This window comes from Pseudonaja textilis, chromosome Z (assembly GCF_049901715.1).
Source record: "Pseudonaja textilis isolate UNSWEBS1 chromosome Z, rPseTex1.2, whole genome shotgun sequence".
In the NCBI taxonomy this organism is placed as follows: Eukaryota; Metazoa; Chordata; class Lepidosauria; order Squamata; family Elapidae; genus Pseudonaja; species Pseudonaja textilis.
The window spans coordinates 78,872,351-78,887,196 of NC_142008.1; the positions used below are offsets into that span (position 1 = coordinate 78,872,351).

The following is a 14,846-nucleotide window of genomic DNA, read 5'->3' on the forward strand; positions in this document are numbered from 1 at the left end:
TTCCAGTTACTAATGAATGTAAGTTTATCTATCTCTAAGCAAACAAATTAATTTTGCCATCTTCGCTAGTTCTGTCATTTTTACCAAGCATTTCTCCGATAATGGGTATTTCATAATATTTCCATTTTTTTGCACATATAGTTGACTTTCAGCAATGATCATGTATAAAAATCTTTAATGGCTTTTTTCTAGTTGTCCACTAATTCCAACAAAATTAATTTTATTTCAATTGATTTTTAATCCTTGAATTTTTTTGCACCACAATACATAGTTGAACCCAGAATTTTCTGATTTATTTTAAGTCCATCAACCATGATAAAATGAATCTTCTTGTTGTGCACCTTAACATAAGTATGATGTACCATTATATATTTTAGATATTTTTTCTGAAGTCATATACCAATCCTTTCAATATGTAATTTCCCACCTTCTCAACAATATGTTATGTCCAATCTTAGCCCATTTTAACATAGATTTTTTCTTGTGTTTGTTTATTTCAGATTTCAACAAGATGCATTTTGGCAGTTACATGTTTATTTTTGTACATAATTCAATTTCACATTCCCTCTTCTTTTGCCTAATATTAAATGTCCTGTTTTTGTGTGTAGCATTGAAGATGTAATCCATAGGTTATGTTCCCTCCCTCTCTCTCTCTCTCTCTCTCTCTCCCTCCCCCTCACACACACAGACATATCTCTCTCTTTCTCATCTGTCTCTCTCTCCCCTCTCTGTGTTTCTCTCTCATCTCTCTCTGTCCACCACCCCCATTCTGATTCTCCGGCACTCTCTGGGTTTTGCAGGTGCTCCTTCAGCCTTTGTTGGTGTTGGATGCACCTCGGTTATTTGGAGAGATGCACGACCTGCACTCTGCCCCGAGTCACTTCCCTGACCCGGCTGTGGCTGATGTTCCATGTCGTAATGGGCTCCAGGAGGAGGAGGGGATGCCATCTCCCCCATTGTGAAGTGCGCTAGATTAACTGCACTGCGCAAGGCACTGCAAGAGCAGTGGGCAGGCCATGGAGGCACCAGCAGCAGTGGTGGAGAGAAACAGCCAGGCTGGGCTTGGCCAGTGTCTTGGGGCAGAGAGGAAATCACGCGTTTCCCGAATGACCGAGGTGCACTTAATGCCAACAAGGGCTGGAAGAAACACCTGCGAGACCCAACAAGAAATGAAGTTTCGTTCCTGCTCTGAAATGTGGAGCGAATCTCCATCTCCCACCTTTACCTTCTCAGGCCAAGTGAGGAGGGAGGGGAGGGCGAGGGCCAGCCAGTAGTGGGTTTAGTTGACGGGAAGCCACAGCAGGGGGATGAAAGAGCTGTGGGTTGCTGCCCCCCTGTTGCTTCGGCCCACCTTTGCCTCTATCCCCCCTTGCTGCAACAGGACCATTTCCTCGTTTCAGCTGGCGAGGGGTGCACTACTCCTTGCATGTTCACTACCTGCAAAATTGCAAGTTGCACGTACCTCCCTCTACAATGGAGATTTCCAGCCCCACCATGAGCTGCCTGGCCGGTCTCATATTCCAGAACTCTAGTCACAGGACTGGTCCATTGGTCATCCCAGAACAGCTCGTCCAACCGATTGCGCTGCAGACCACCAAAATATTCGGTGGTGTGCGGTCCACTAGTTGATGACCTGTGTCTTAGATTATGATTTCCTTATTCTAATACCTAATGTTGATTTTTTCCTACAAAATATAAAGAAAATAAAGTATCATTACTGATTTTTATCTTTATCCTCTTATTTAGCAGCAACAGAAACTTTGATGAAAGCAGTCTATACATTTTATCAGCAAAGGAATCTTCCTTTTCCTGTACGTACATTACTTTTGAATTTTTTTGCCAGAGTTTATCAAAAAGAAGGGATGAATCTTCATATAAATAGGTAATAATATATTTTACTTTCAACACTGTGTCATATAATATCAAAGAGAAAATCATTTTTGTTTTTTTGTTTTTTGTTGAAATTTCCGATACAACATTTTGCAGCTAATTTAATGTCGTTTGTAAATGTCTTGTTCTTTAAAAGGGTAATGTGGGAATATGCAGTGATAGACCCACAATATATTTACTTATCTATTGTCTGAAACCTTTAAATCCCACTCATCAAGTTAATATAATGCCTCTGAAATTCACCCATGAAAATTTTGTGAATTAAGAGCCTCAAAAATGTTGTGAATTAAGAACTTATTTTATGGGCTCAAAAAATACCCTTCAGAGTTTGTGTAAGGTGCATGTGGTTGTATTATAACTATGAAGTTACTTGTTATTGTTTTTTTTTTCTTGTGCACTGCAGAAGCGAAAGTAAAGTATTAACTTGTTGGCTGGCTGGTCTGCCTCAGCAGCTTGTTCTTCTTGGCTTAAAAAATCCTGAACTTTCAGAACAATTGATTGGTATTATTTATTCTGCTGCATCTCGGGCGAACAAAGAAATTTTACAGAGTTTGCAAGCTGCTGCTCCTCTGATATATGGTAATTATTATTTTTACATTCAAGAACTAAACTCTGGTTACAATCTCTAAATTGCATCAAGAAAAGTATTTTGAAAATTAAAACAAGTTAGAAATGATTTATTTTGTAAGAAGGATTGGGTTCAACTTGCTTTTTCCATTTGGAGCTCTTATTTGAAAGTATAACAATAGACTAATTCAGGATTTTTTTATGATAAAAGTTGTAATCTGACTACATTCATGTAAAATTAGTTTAACACTACATTAAGAATGTTTTGATAACTTGCAATAATTGACTCCTCCACTGTTATCCTAGCCAGAAACTATCTTTGCCTTTTGCATTTCTGTTTTTTCTTTTTTAACTCTTATAATGGCTTAAATAGGATTGGAACAACTGCATTAAACCAGGTTAAATTTATTGTGCGCATCAGGGTAGCAGAAAAAGAAGCTTCAGAGTGGAACTAGTTGCTGTCCTTTAACAGCTTGTATCAATATCTGGTAAACTGGTGATTGCTACAGAGCTATAATAGAACACATCTTTATTTATCTTTATTGTGACAATTTCAACTATAATTATTATTACAAGGTAAATAAAAAGCACTGCTTTGCTCAGTATTGACATAGTTATCTGGATCCTCTTTGTTTATCTGTTTTGAAGATAGGGAAAATATTTCCCTTTCTCAAGGCTTTTGACATGTCTATTTTAAATTATTTTTCATGAATGAAACTCTGAGATGACCTCTATAAGACTCTTGGTTTTAACTGATTTGATTAACTACTCCCTAGTTCATTATTAGATTTTATATGACAACTATTTCATCTGAAATACTTTTCCTTTGGGAAAGAAGCTACAGTAATAGAACTGGAAGTCAAAAAGCTTTGCCTTTTCCCTATCATTTGTTACTACAGATAATCCTTGTTTAAAATTGGTAATTGAAACTGGAATTTCCACAGCTAAATGGCATGGTCATAAAGCATGACAGCACTTCTAGTTGCTGTTTAAGGAATCCTGTGACATGTTAAGTGCAAACATCATATGATCACTATTTGTGACCCGCTGGCTTCCACATTGACGTTTGTTGGAAGCTGGCAAGTCGTAAATAGGGATCCTGTTAAGTGAGGACTACCTCTATTCTCCACTGAGCCGAAGGGAGAATCCAGGATGGGTAGTCTCTGGTCTCCTAGCTCTGCAGACCGAGTTGAAAACTGAGGACACCCTGGTAACGGTCCCCAGTTCTTCACTCAGTCTCAGCGTGTTCAGACCACCCTTTAAGGCTCTGAATAGTTAGGATTGTAGAACAATATTCACCCCCTGGATTAAGCTTTTTTTCACAGAGAGACTTAGATCAGGTTTAACAGTTAGCCGGCTTGCCGGTTTAGCACTTTCATTTTTTTCACGCCTTTTTTTCCGGTTCACGTTTTTTGCTTGTTATTTTAATTTTTTTGACTTTCCTTGCTGATGGACTGGTTTTTGTTTTGTTTTGTGCCAAAACTTGAGTGGAGGTGACCCTGAGAGCCCATGTGGCCTGGGCTGAGGCGGGAGTCGGTGTCTTATTTAACTTGTCTCCTCCCAATCTACTTTCCCTTGCCTGGGACGAGCCGCAGCTGCCACTAAGCGCTTCTGTCTCTTTTCAGCAGCAGCAGCCATTTATTTCATTTGGGGACAATCTTGCAGTTCGTCTCCAGGATTGTCCCGTGGGGGGGGGGGGTCTGGCCATCGGGATTAACCTCTGCCCCCCCCCCATCCAGTCCCCAGAGCACCATGGTAGCTGCGAGAAGCTTGAGTCTGCCTGGTAATTGCGGTGCAGCCAGCACCAGGCTTGCAAGCCTCTGACCTGTCAGGGCTTGCTGCAATTCAAAGAGGCAGCCGTTTTTTCAACTTTGTTTCCATGACTCGGCTTTTGAATTGCAGAGCTGGGCTGAGCTCACCACTTTGGGTCGCACTAGCCTCCTGAAGTGGTGGACAACTACTGTGGCTGTAGCTGACAGCTTATTTTTTTTACTTCTTTTTCCCTTTCTCTACCCCTGTCAAGTGACAGTTATTTGGGGCGGGCTCAAAGATGGCCGCCAAGGGAGCTGATCATGAATTGTCAGTTCAGCAGGGTAGAGAGAAGGCTGTAAAGGTATCTCCTAAGCCCAGGTCTGCTCGTCTGGAGGCAGCAGCTAGGATTAGAGCCAGGGCTCTAGCCCCTAAGAGACCCTCTAGGGCTGAGGATAGACAGGCCAGGCGTAGACAAAAAGCCATGGACAAACAGTTTGATAGGGCAGTGAGAAATTCCAGGATGGCTGAATACAGAGCCACCCCTCAAACCTTGCCTCCTCAAGATGACAGGCAGCCAGATCAACTGGCAGATAGACAGTATATGACTGCCTGGTCTCCTGGGGGCTCAAGTACCCACAATTTGCAGGGTAACCTCCAAATCAGGGCTGAGACCTCTCACAATTTTTCTGAGCTGCTTCAGGGGATTTTGATGGCGGCACCTGCAGACCAAATCTCCAGTGGAGCCAGACCTGTGCCTGCAGCCACCTTTACACCTACAGCAGCTGGCTTACAACCGGAGGAGACTCAGATGAAAGAAATGCCATCCTTCATAAGAGCCTGGATCTCCCAGACAATAAGACAGGAATTGCAGGCAGAGGTCAACCAGCTGCTCCAGCTATCTTATTTGGAAACTAACAGAGGAGTCCTGCAGGGGCAGGCTTCTGCAGAATAGCTGGTCCACTTCAGAGAGCGCTCGGCCTCCTCTTCAGAAAGCAGCCAAATGTATGGCTCCAAGAGGGACCTCCTTCTAGAAAGGGATTTTTCGGATCAGAAGTTGGAGGTAGCAGGTTCCCCCCTCCTTTAAGGGCCTTTTCCAGCCTGCTCTTTTCAAGACTGCTGGTTAAGGCCAAGAATACGGCTCATCTCAAAAAGGACACGGTCACTCAGGACCTTCCCACTGAGGGAAAGGATCAGGAGGATTTCCTGTTCACTGAGAAAGCATCTGTGATGGACGCTGTACCTGTGCCCCAGATGTTTCTGAACCTGATTAAAAAGCAGTGGGAGTCCCCTGGGATGTACACTCACTCCAGTGGGTCTGAGTCTACCTTATTTAATGTGGACAAAGACCTTTTGGACATTATGCAAGTGCCAAAGGTAGATGGCCCAGTGGTAGCCCTAGCTTCCTCATCTGTCATCCCACCTGATGCGGAGGATGTTTTAAAGATAGAGGACCGGAAGAAGGAGATGGCGCTCCAGAGAGCTCATCAAGCCTACTCCTGGGCCATCAGAGCATTGACGACCGCATCTTTTTTTACTCGGGCCTCTTTGCGGTGGCTGAGGCAGCTATAGGACAGAATCCCACTTGAGGATCTGAATAAGATTATAGCTGCGCCTCAATTGACTTCTGATGCCACCCTCACGTCAGCCAAATTTTCTTCCAGAGCCATGGCTTCTTCCATAACAGCATGCAGCATTGGCAGATGGACATCAGAACCAAATGGAAGCTGGCATCGGCTCCCTTTAAGGGAGAGAAGCTTTTGGGGGAAGCCCTGGATCCCTTTTTGATGGAAACCAAGGACAAGCGAAAGATCCTGCCCTCCCAGGGGAAGTGCTTTGATTACAGGTCTCATCCCTACTACAGGAAGCCCTCCTTTAAACAGGGGGAAGCTGGGGCAGGCTTTCCCCATCAAAGTAGGCCCTTTTTCCAGAGATCCTCCTCTCAGGCCGATAGACAGGCCTTTGCCACCAGAGGATGTCAGAAATAAGAGGGCAGAAGATTCTTTAGGGGTTCCAACAGACCCTTCAGGCGCAACAAGTGACGCCCGAGCCTGATTCCCCATAGGGGGCCATCTGGGACTGTTCTGGCAGAGGTGGGAACAGACTACGACGGACGTTTGGATCCTGTCAACCTTAGAGTCAGGTCTCTCTCTAGAGTTTCTCTCCTCCCCCCCAAGAGCCTTTGTGTGCTGCCCTGTCTCCAGGGACCCCTCAAGGAGGGATCTCATGGAATCGGCGATCCACCCTCCTGCGCATGCAACACCTCATCTCCTTACCTACACTGCTCATGCGTGCTCCTCCCAGCTGATTTTTGGCCTGTTTGAAGCCGTTTTTGCCCTTCTGTAGGCTCAAGGGAAGCCTCTGCAGCCTTGGAAAGGTGAAAAATGGGCCTTCTGCTCCCAAGGCTGCAGAACCTTCCCTCGAGCTTCCGGGAAAATGAAAATGGCCTCCCCTGAGCTACAGGCCCTCTGGAGGCTGAAAACAGGCACTTCTGGTATTTCCAGAAATGCCCCCAAGGCTGTAGAGGCTTCCCTTTAGCTTGGGAAGGTGAAAACGGCCTCAAATGGGCCGAAAATCACCTGGAAGGCGCGTGCATGCGCAGTGCAGGTAAGTTTGGCTGGGGCTCACGTGCCTGCACAAATGGCTCTGTGTGCCACCTGTGGCACCCATGCCATAGGTTCTCTATCATGGCTATATGCCGTCATTTCATGACTGAAAAGACAAGTTTGTATTGCAGTGGGATTCAGCCTCCTTTTCTGTTTTCTTTTTGTGTAATTAGATAAAAAAAAATTTTTTTGGCTTTTGATTTCCTGGAGCTTACCTTGAATTCTGATCCTATTGCATACTCACTTTGTTTAACCTCTGCATAATTTCTGATTTGTTGCCTGCTGTTAATTAGAATAGTTAATACTCATAATATTTCTGAAGCATGATGTTAATAGATATGGGTCTTCCACCAGTTTAAAGCAAAACGTTATTCTGATTTAAATCCTTCATTGAGGTTATATTCCCTTGAGAGAAGGTGATATAGCTTTATTCACTGAAAACATACCATATGTTTTCATGTTATAAAATTCTAAGAAGAGATTGTGTTAATTCAAGGCTTTTTCGAATTGTTTTTTAAAAACTGATATTAATTTTTTCAGTTTTTGCAATATATTTTGTCTTTTATAGAGGAATGTAATCTACCTGTCTGATTCTTAGTTTATATTTTATTATAGCATAATCTAATACTTTTATAGTAAACAGTACATAATCTGATACCTGCAGGTAACACTTAATTTCTTAAATTTCATAGATCCACTAGATGGCACAGTGGTTCTTCTGCCACCTGAATCCCAGCAACATTTAATCCAGCTACTTTACTTTGTGCCTCATTTACCAAGCAATCTCCTTGCTTCTCTCAGCCGCTGTTGCATTATGGGAAAACTGCCTGTAAAGTTAACCACCACTCTTATTAGGATATTGCGTATAAGGTAACTAGTCTTTTCTGTTTTATTTTTTCTGAGTGAACTCAGCTAACACATAAAATGAAATCTTGTATATTTTAAGGATATTGTTAGGGTTCATCACCAAATGTTCAGACAGGATTTGGCATTTTATCCCCCTATCAAGTCCTTTCCAAGGATCTGGGATAGGAAGATGTTGATGTTTTAATTTGTTCGAGATATTGTTTTATTGTAAAAAAATTATTTGGATTTTCACAAAACATAACACAAATAAAATATCTTTTTGAGAATAGCATGATCCCGGGTTGTCACTTTTCCATGCAGACACAAACTCAATTTCATATTCATCTTTGTATTCTATTCTATATCTTTTTACTATTTTAGCATTTTCTCAGTGATTTTTCCCTTCCCTTAGTTTTCTCAACCTTGTTTTTAATTATCTCATTCCTTTCTAAGTTCAATTACGTCTCTTTTTCTAAGTTTCAATATCTTTCTAATCATTATGTTTATACTTTTGTCTATCCTGTTTCAATTTCATATTTTCTTTTCTCATTAAACATTAATTTTTCCCCTGTAGTTACTGATTGGAGTATAACATCTTTGTATCTTTTAATTTTTGTCCATTAAGATCTTATTTAAACTTCAGTTTATGCCTTTACAGTTATAGCATTCAATATCTAACCTCTATTTTATAACACATAACTTTTGCCAGTCGAATTCTGCTTGGTACATTCTTAAAATACAGACTAAATTCTTAAAGATAAAATGTATATATAGCAATAATACATAAAATGCTCATTCTATTCCAATTCGGCTCAACCATTAATGTTAATTACAATCTTCCATTAATATTAATTAACATTTTAACATTTCTTTTCAATTAAATATCATACTTCCTTAGGAACACTTGTAATATTTCCGTAATTTTTTTTTCATATTTCTTTCATATTTCTCTTCACTTAAATTTTTATAAATCATTAATAACAATTAAAATGTTCCCATCCTTTCCTAATTTCATTCTCTTATTCTCTTTATTTCATTTATTTATTAACAAACATTCCATCCCATTACAATAAGTGTTTTATCTATCACTTTAATCACACTTGTTTCATATTTTCTAAATTCATTTCTATTTCTAATATAACAATGCTATCTTGTGTACCCTTGCAGAATCCTCTCTTTCAATTAAATTTTTACCCATTATCTCTATGTCTTCTAAATAGAGAATTATACCTTTAATCCTTGTACATTTTCTCTGTTTCTCTATATCCTGTTTCTGTCCTTTATAACTTATTTTCCTTTCCTTCTTCCCCCTCTTCTTCTCCCTCCCCTTTTTGACCCCTTGTCTCTCTAATTCTAATTCTCTCTTCTGTTTCTTCCTAATATTGTAATTTCTTTTCAAACTATTCTTTTTTTGGTTGTTTTTTCAAGTCTTAAGTTTTTCACTCTCTTTCCCCCCTTTCCTTCCCCCCACTTGATCATGAAAGATGGCTTCTTCTTTGTCCCGCCCATCTTGTTCTTCTTCAAGCATTTCTTGTTGTTTCTCATAGTTCAAGACCTCCATTTTTAAAAATTGAAATACGAAGCCAAAAAACCTCTTCCTTCTTGTGCATCTTCTTTTTGTTTTTTAAGTTCCATTTTCAGTTCTTTCAAGAGTGATGCCATTTTAAATACTTTTAAACAACCACCCAGTTGATTTTAGTCATTTAAATCCAATAACCCCAAATCCAAAAATCCAAAAATCACCAAGTGATCCAAATAATCCAAGGCCGTTTCTTCTTGTTTCTTTTTTCCATTTCCTCTTCCTGGGGTTCTATTATCTTGTTACAAAGTTTCAGTTAGAATGTATTTTTAGGAATCTTGTTAAGGTTTCACTGTTAATTCCTTTTACTTCCAGGTGGTCTCCTCCATTTTTCCAGATCCCATCCTTCTGTTTTTTACTTTTCTCTCCTTCTTTTAAAAGTTTTTAAATATCCAAGAAATCTTTATTATCCCTTTGACATTTTATTTTCAGCTTGAATGCCTATTAATGTCAAAGTGATTTTTTTCAATTTCTTACTTAAGTCTCTTAGCTGTCAGTATGGGGAAGGAAAGAAAAAAACCCCAAATATTTTCCATTCTCACTCTCCTTCGCCGCTTCAGAAATCTTCTTTGAGAACAATGTTATTCTTTATAGTTCAAATACCAGGGTACCTTATGTTGTTGCTTTTTCAGTTCAGCCTGGTCAGTCAAAGCTTTCTCTTCTTATCTTCCTTCTGCACAATCTTTTCTGGTCGGGTTCTTCTTTAAGGTGGCCATTTCTGACCACCGCTGCAACCGCTGGGGGGGAGAGATGTGGCTCTCCTTGACCCTGCTGGCGGTCTCCCCCCCTCTTCACCTCTACGGGGTGGCTTAGTCCCGAATCCAGCCGGCTCGGGGCGCTCCGGCAGCGAGCACGGATCGAAACTGCACATGATCGCGGATTTTGGTCCGTCGCCGAAGAAGCCGAAACCGGAAGTCATTGTCGTATTATTGTTATGGTTTGTTGCATAGTTGGCCAGATGTTCAGATTGGATTTGTCATTTTTGTCTGCCTATTGACTCCTTCCCAAGGATTTTGTGATAGGCACCTGTGGATGTTTGATGGTATTACAGATAGTGTCGCAGGATGTTATCTCTTCCAAGTATAGTTGACTGATAGTGAATTTGTCAATGCATATAGTCTCCAAATGATGCTCCAGTTGCTTTGGGATTGCACTCAAGATACCTATGATTTTCACTACTAACTTTGCTTTAATTTGTCACAGTTGTTGTAGGTCATTGTGTTTTTTTATCTTCTCTAGTTCTTCTATTCTGCTATCTCCAGGTACTGCCACATCCACTGTCCAGACTTTTTTGTCTGTCTTATTGGCAGTTGTTAAGTTGCATGTTATATGGCAGATGCCTCTCTGAAGTCTAAAGTCCCAGAGCATTTTAGCTTCTGCATTTTCTATGACTTTCTCTATTTTATAGTTCCACCAGTTTTTTGCTTATGGTGTTTCTTCCAATGCATCTATGTTGCTACTTTGCCCTGTGATCTATGCAATTTTCTTGTGACCCAAGATCACAAGGACCAGGTGACCCTCTGTTACGATATGTACAGAATAACCCTTGAGTAACAAGGATATGCACATGGAAACGTTTATGAGAGTAGTTATAAATAATTATTCAGCCACACACAGCCATACACTGAATTGAGTTAAAGTTTACTTTAAGAAATAGCACAGTCCAATAAATGGTCCAGGTCATATACGTTTCAAAGAATATCTAATTACAAAGTCTTCTTACCGGTTGCCTTTTCATTTCCAATAAACAAAAATATCAAAGTATAAGCACAGCATAAATACAACCTTAGATAGCAACATAATGTCAGAGATACAGAATGTCAGAGATACAGCATGTCAGAGAGAACAAGCCATGATCTCTAGCTGCCTCTTATGGCAATCTGCAATACAATCAACCAATCGGAACACAGTACAAATCAATACAGTGATTTTTGTCTTAAAGCTACAAAAGATACATTGTTGGTTTATATATTGCCAACCCAACTAATTGGTGGACAGATTCCTAATACTCTCTATTTCTTCCATTTCTTTGCATAGCAGCTCTTGCTATCAATTGCTGTCTTCTCAATTCTGGTTATGTATGGATTTGTTCTTAAGGCTTGGTCTTGTGCAACTAGAATTGTCATCTCTGTCTCTTTCTTCAATGTTCTTGTTTTCTAGTTATTACCTGGTTTACTTGCTATTTTTAATATACTGGCCATGCAGTGCTTTGTCTTTACATACCTCCTTTCTTCATTTGGTATTTTTTTTAGGCCAGTTTGGTCTCTCTAGTCCTCAGTAAGCCTTAGCGGTATACTAGTTTTAGCACATATCCTTAACTATCCTTCTGATATTCTTTCAATGCCTTTTTTTTCTTCTTCAATCAGAATCATAATTGGAATAGAATTGGAAGAGACCTAAGAAGTCTTCTAGTCCAGCCCCCTGCTTTAGCAGGAGATCCTATACCATTTCAGACAAGTGACTGTCCAGTCTCTTCTTAAAAGCCTCCAGTGATAAAGCACTTATGTCTGAAGCAAGCTATTCCAACTATGGTTAGTTGTCCTCACCGTTAGGAAGCTTTTCCTTAATTCCAGGTTGCTTCTCTCCTTGATTGGTTTCCATCCATGCCCTCTGATGATTTGGAAAATAAATTGTCCCAGTCCTCTTTGTGGCAGCCTCTTAAATCCTGGAATACTGCTATCATGTTCCCCCTAGTCCTTGTTTTCTCTAAACTGGCCAAACCGAAATCCTGCAATTGTTCTTCATATGTTTTAGTCCCCAGGCCTTTAATCATCGGTTGCTTTTCTTTGCATTTTTTTCAAAGTCTCAACATCTCTTTTGTAATGGGGTGACCAAAACTGGATGCATTATTCCAGGTGTGGTCTTACTTAAGGCTTTATAAAGTGATACTAATACTTCACATGATTTTGATTCTATGCTTCTGTTTATATAACCAAGGGTTGTATTAGCTTTTTTTGGTTGATGCTGCACACTGCTGACTCATGTTTAAATGATCATCCACTAGGATTCCAAAGTTCCTCTCAGAGTTACTGTTTTTGAGCCAGGTTTTGCCTAATCTGTACTTAGGTTTCCTGCCCAGTTGTAAAACCTCACTTTTCTCCACGTTAAATTTCATTTTGTTGGATATGGCCCATTTTCAAGTCTGTCAATATTTTTTTTGGATCCTGAGCTGGTTTTCTGGAATGTTGGCTATTCCTGCCAGCTTAGTGTCATCTGCAAATTTGATGAGTTCCCTTTCTGTTCTTTCATCTAGTCATTTATGAAGATATTGAAGAGTATTGGTCCTAAGACAGAACCTTGTGGTACCCCACTGCTTATTTCCCTCCATGATGATGTAGATGTAGATTAAGGACTACTTGTTGAGTACAGTTTGTCCTCTGGTGTTGATGCTGTCTATCCCACATATTTCTAGTTTACCAAGAAGTAGATTGTGGTCAACTTTGTCAAATGCCTTTCTGAAGTCTAAATATACCATGCCCACAGCATTTAATGGGTCTATTATTTTAGTCACTTTTGTCTAAGAATCAAAGCAGATTGGTTTGGCATGATCTGTTTTTAACAAACCTGTGCTGGCTTCTAGTTATAGCTAACTTTACTTGTTTTTAGATGCTCACAGATCTGTTTTTTTATTATTATTTTCCAGTATCTTCCCAGATATTGATGTTTGGCTGATTGGTCTGTACTTTCTTTGGTCTGTATTTTTTTTCCTTTTTTTGAAGATAGAGACCAAACCAGCTCTTTTCCAATCCTCTGATAGTTGCACAGTATTCCAAGCATTTTTAAAAGATATGATACAATGATTCTGAGATAATATCTGCCCCTTCATAACTCTGGGATGTAATCCATCAGGTCCTAGTGATTTATATTCATCTAAGTCAGACAGGTGTTCTCTTACCATTTTCTTGCTTATTTTAATTTTTATTTCTAGTCGGTTTTTTACAGTTACATTTTTGATAGGTTGGGCTATAGTTTCTTTTTGTGTGAAGACTGATGCAAAGAATGAGTTAAGTAGCTCTGCTTTCTCTCTACTCCCTGTTACTTCATTGCCATTTTCTCTCTTTAGTGGACCGACTGTTTCCTTGACTTTTTCTTATTATTTGTACGTTGAAAGAAACATTTTTGATTTTGATTTTTGTTGCAAACCTTTGTTCATTCTGAGCCTTTGCTTTCCTGACTTCATCTTTGCAGATTCAGGCTATATGCTGATATTCTGCCTTATGTGTCCCTATTTCCATTTTTGGTATTTGTCTTTTTTGACTTTCAGTTTATCAGAGAGATAGTTGTGCAACCATGCTGGTTTCTTCTTGGATTTCTTGCTTTTCTTTTTCAGTGGTTTTGTGTTCTTATTGTCATATTTTTCCCCTTTAGGATTTTTATCCATGGAATTTTCTTTGGTGCTTTCTGAGTTTTTTAAAATCAGCTCTTTTAAAGTTTAATACACTAGTTGGATTTTCTTCTATTGCTTGCATTTGCCATTATATTGAATTCAAATATGACTTGGTCATTCTCCCATGAGCTATTCAGAGCATCCAGTGATGGGAAGGTGCTTCAGTCTCTTCTAGGAAGGCTGGGCTTAAACTTGAGGACACTTCTCCTCCACGAGACTCCTCCTTAGAGTCCCCAGTTTTAGCTCAGCCTTTCTTCAGACAGGTTGTGTTATTGTTTTCCAGGTTGGAGCAGAACACTGACGATTTAGCTGATTTATTTCTCAGGTCAGGTAAAACCCTAGTTTCTGTCACCAACTACCCCCACCACCCCTGGGAACCTCTAAAAGTCATTTTGCTCATTTTTTTTTTTTTTACGTTACAGCCTCCTGAGGCTAAAGCCTCATAAACGTGGAGGCTTATCTTTTCAATCTGCCCTGAGGCTAAAAGCCTCTTGTTTCAGAGATGCTGCCTTAAAATTCTAAACAAGGAGGCTTGTCTCTCCGATCTCCCAGCTGGCTAAGAAAACGCTCTGTCCCTTCAAGATTTGAAGCTTCAATTTAAAAGTGCAGCCTGTTTTTCTTTTATCAAGGCTTGAAGCCGCAATTTAAACACTAGAGCCTTTTTTCCTTTTATTACGAGGCTTTCCCTGCAGAACACCTCAGGGCAGGGAATTAGCCCCTGTGCCTTCCCGCTGAGCGGTTTTGCTTTCAGCAGGCCAGGCGGTGGTAGCTGCTTTCGTTTTCATTCTGCCACGAGGAGGCTGCCATTTGAAAGGCCGCGTGGTTAAAATTGCTGAGTAATTGTTACTCTCTGTGAGGCAAGTTACCCAACAAGGTTTCCCTTCTTGGGGACCTGGGAAGGGGGGGTCCCTACCACCAGTCCACTGGATGATAGAGGGCTTGAAGTGCTGGATTCCACAGGCAATAAGTGCAGCTAAACTGATCTAATTATCAGTTACAGACCTCTGTGCCCTCATATAGGTGCCGGGTCTGGAGGGGGTGTTGTGGTCTCCATGTTTGATATTACAAGTACTTTATTCAGAAATTGACTTGATTGACTTAAATTCTACAAATCTTTAAGTTATTAATATGTGTGTGTGTATGTGCATGTGTTTATATATGTAGAGATATATAGATATATATAGATAGATAGATAGATAGATAGATAACAAAGCAAAACAGA

At 40.0% G+C, this 14,846-nt stretch overlaps 1 protein-coding gene across 7 annotated transcripts in view; it reads left to right on the top strand.

Moving 5' to 3' along the window:
* The window catches only part of TEX10 (testis expressed 10), a 60,290-nt gene that overhangs the window by 20,587 nt on the left and 24,857 nt on the right, over positions 1–14,846 (top strand). For 4 of the 7 annotated variants that reach the window (XM_026702354.2, XM_087917006.1, XM_026702353.2 and 1 more), the window contains exons 7-9: positions 1,747–1,882; positions 2,294–2,469; positions 7,505–7,682. In XM_026702354.2, coding sequence (XP_026558139.1) covers positions 1,747–1,882; positions 2,294–2,469; positions 7,505–7,682 — 490 coding nt within the window. The remainder of the gene's footprint in view (positions 1–1,746; positions 1,883–2,293; positions 2,470–7,504; positions 7,683–14,846) is intronic. The other 3 variants (XM_087917008.1, XM_087917007.1, XM_087917009.1) reach the window with 1 other exon arrangement.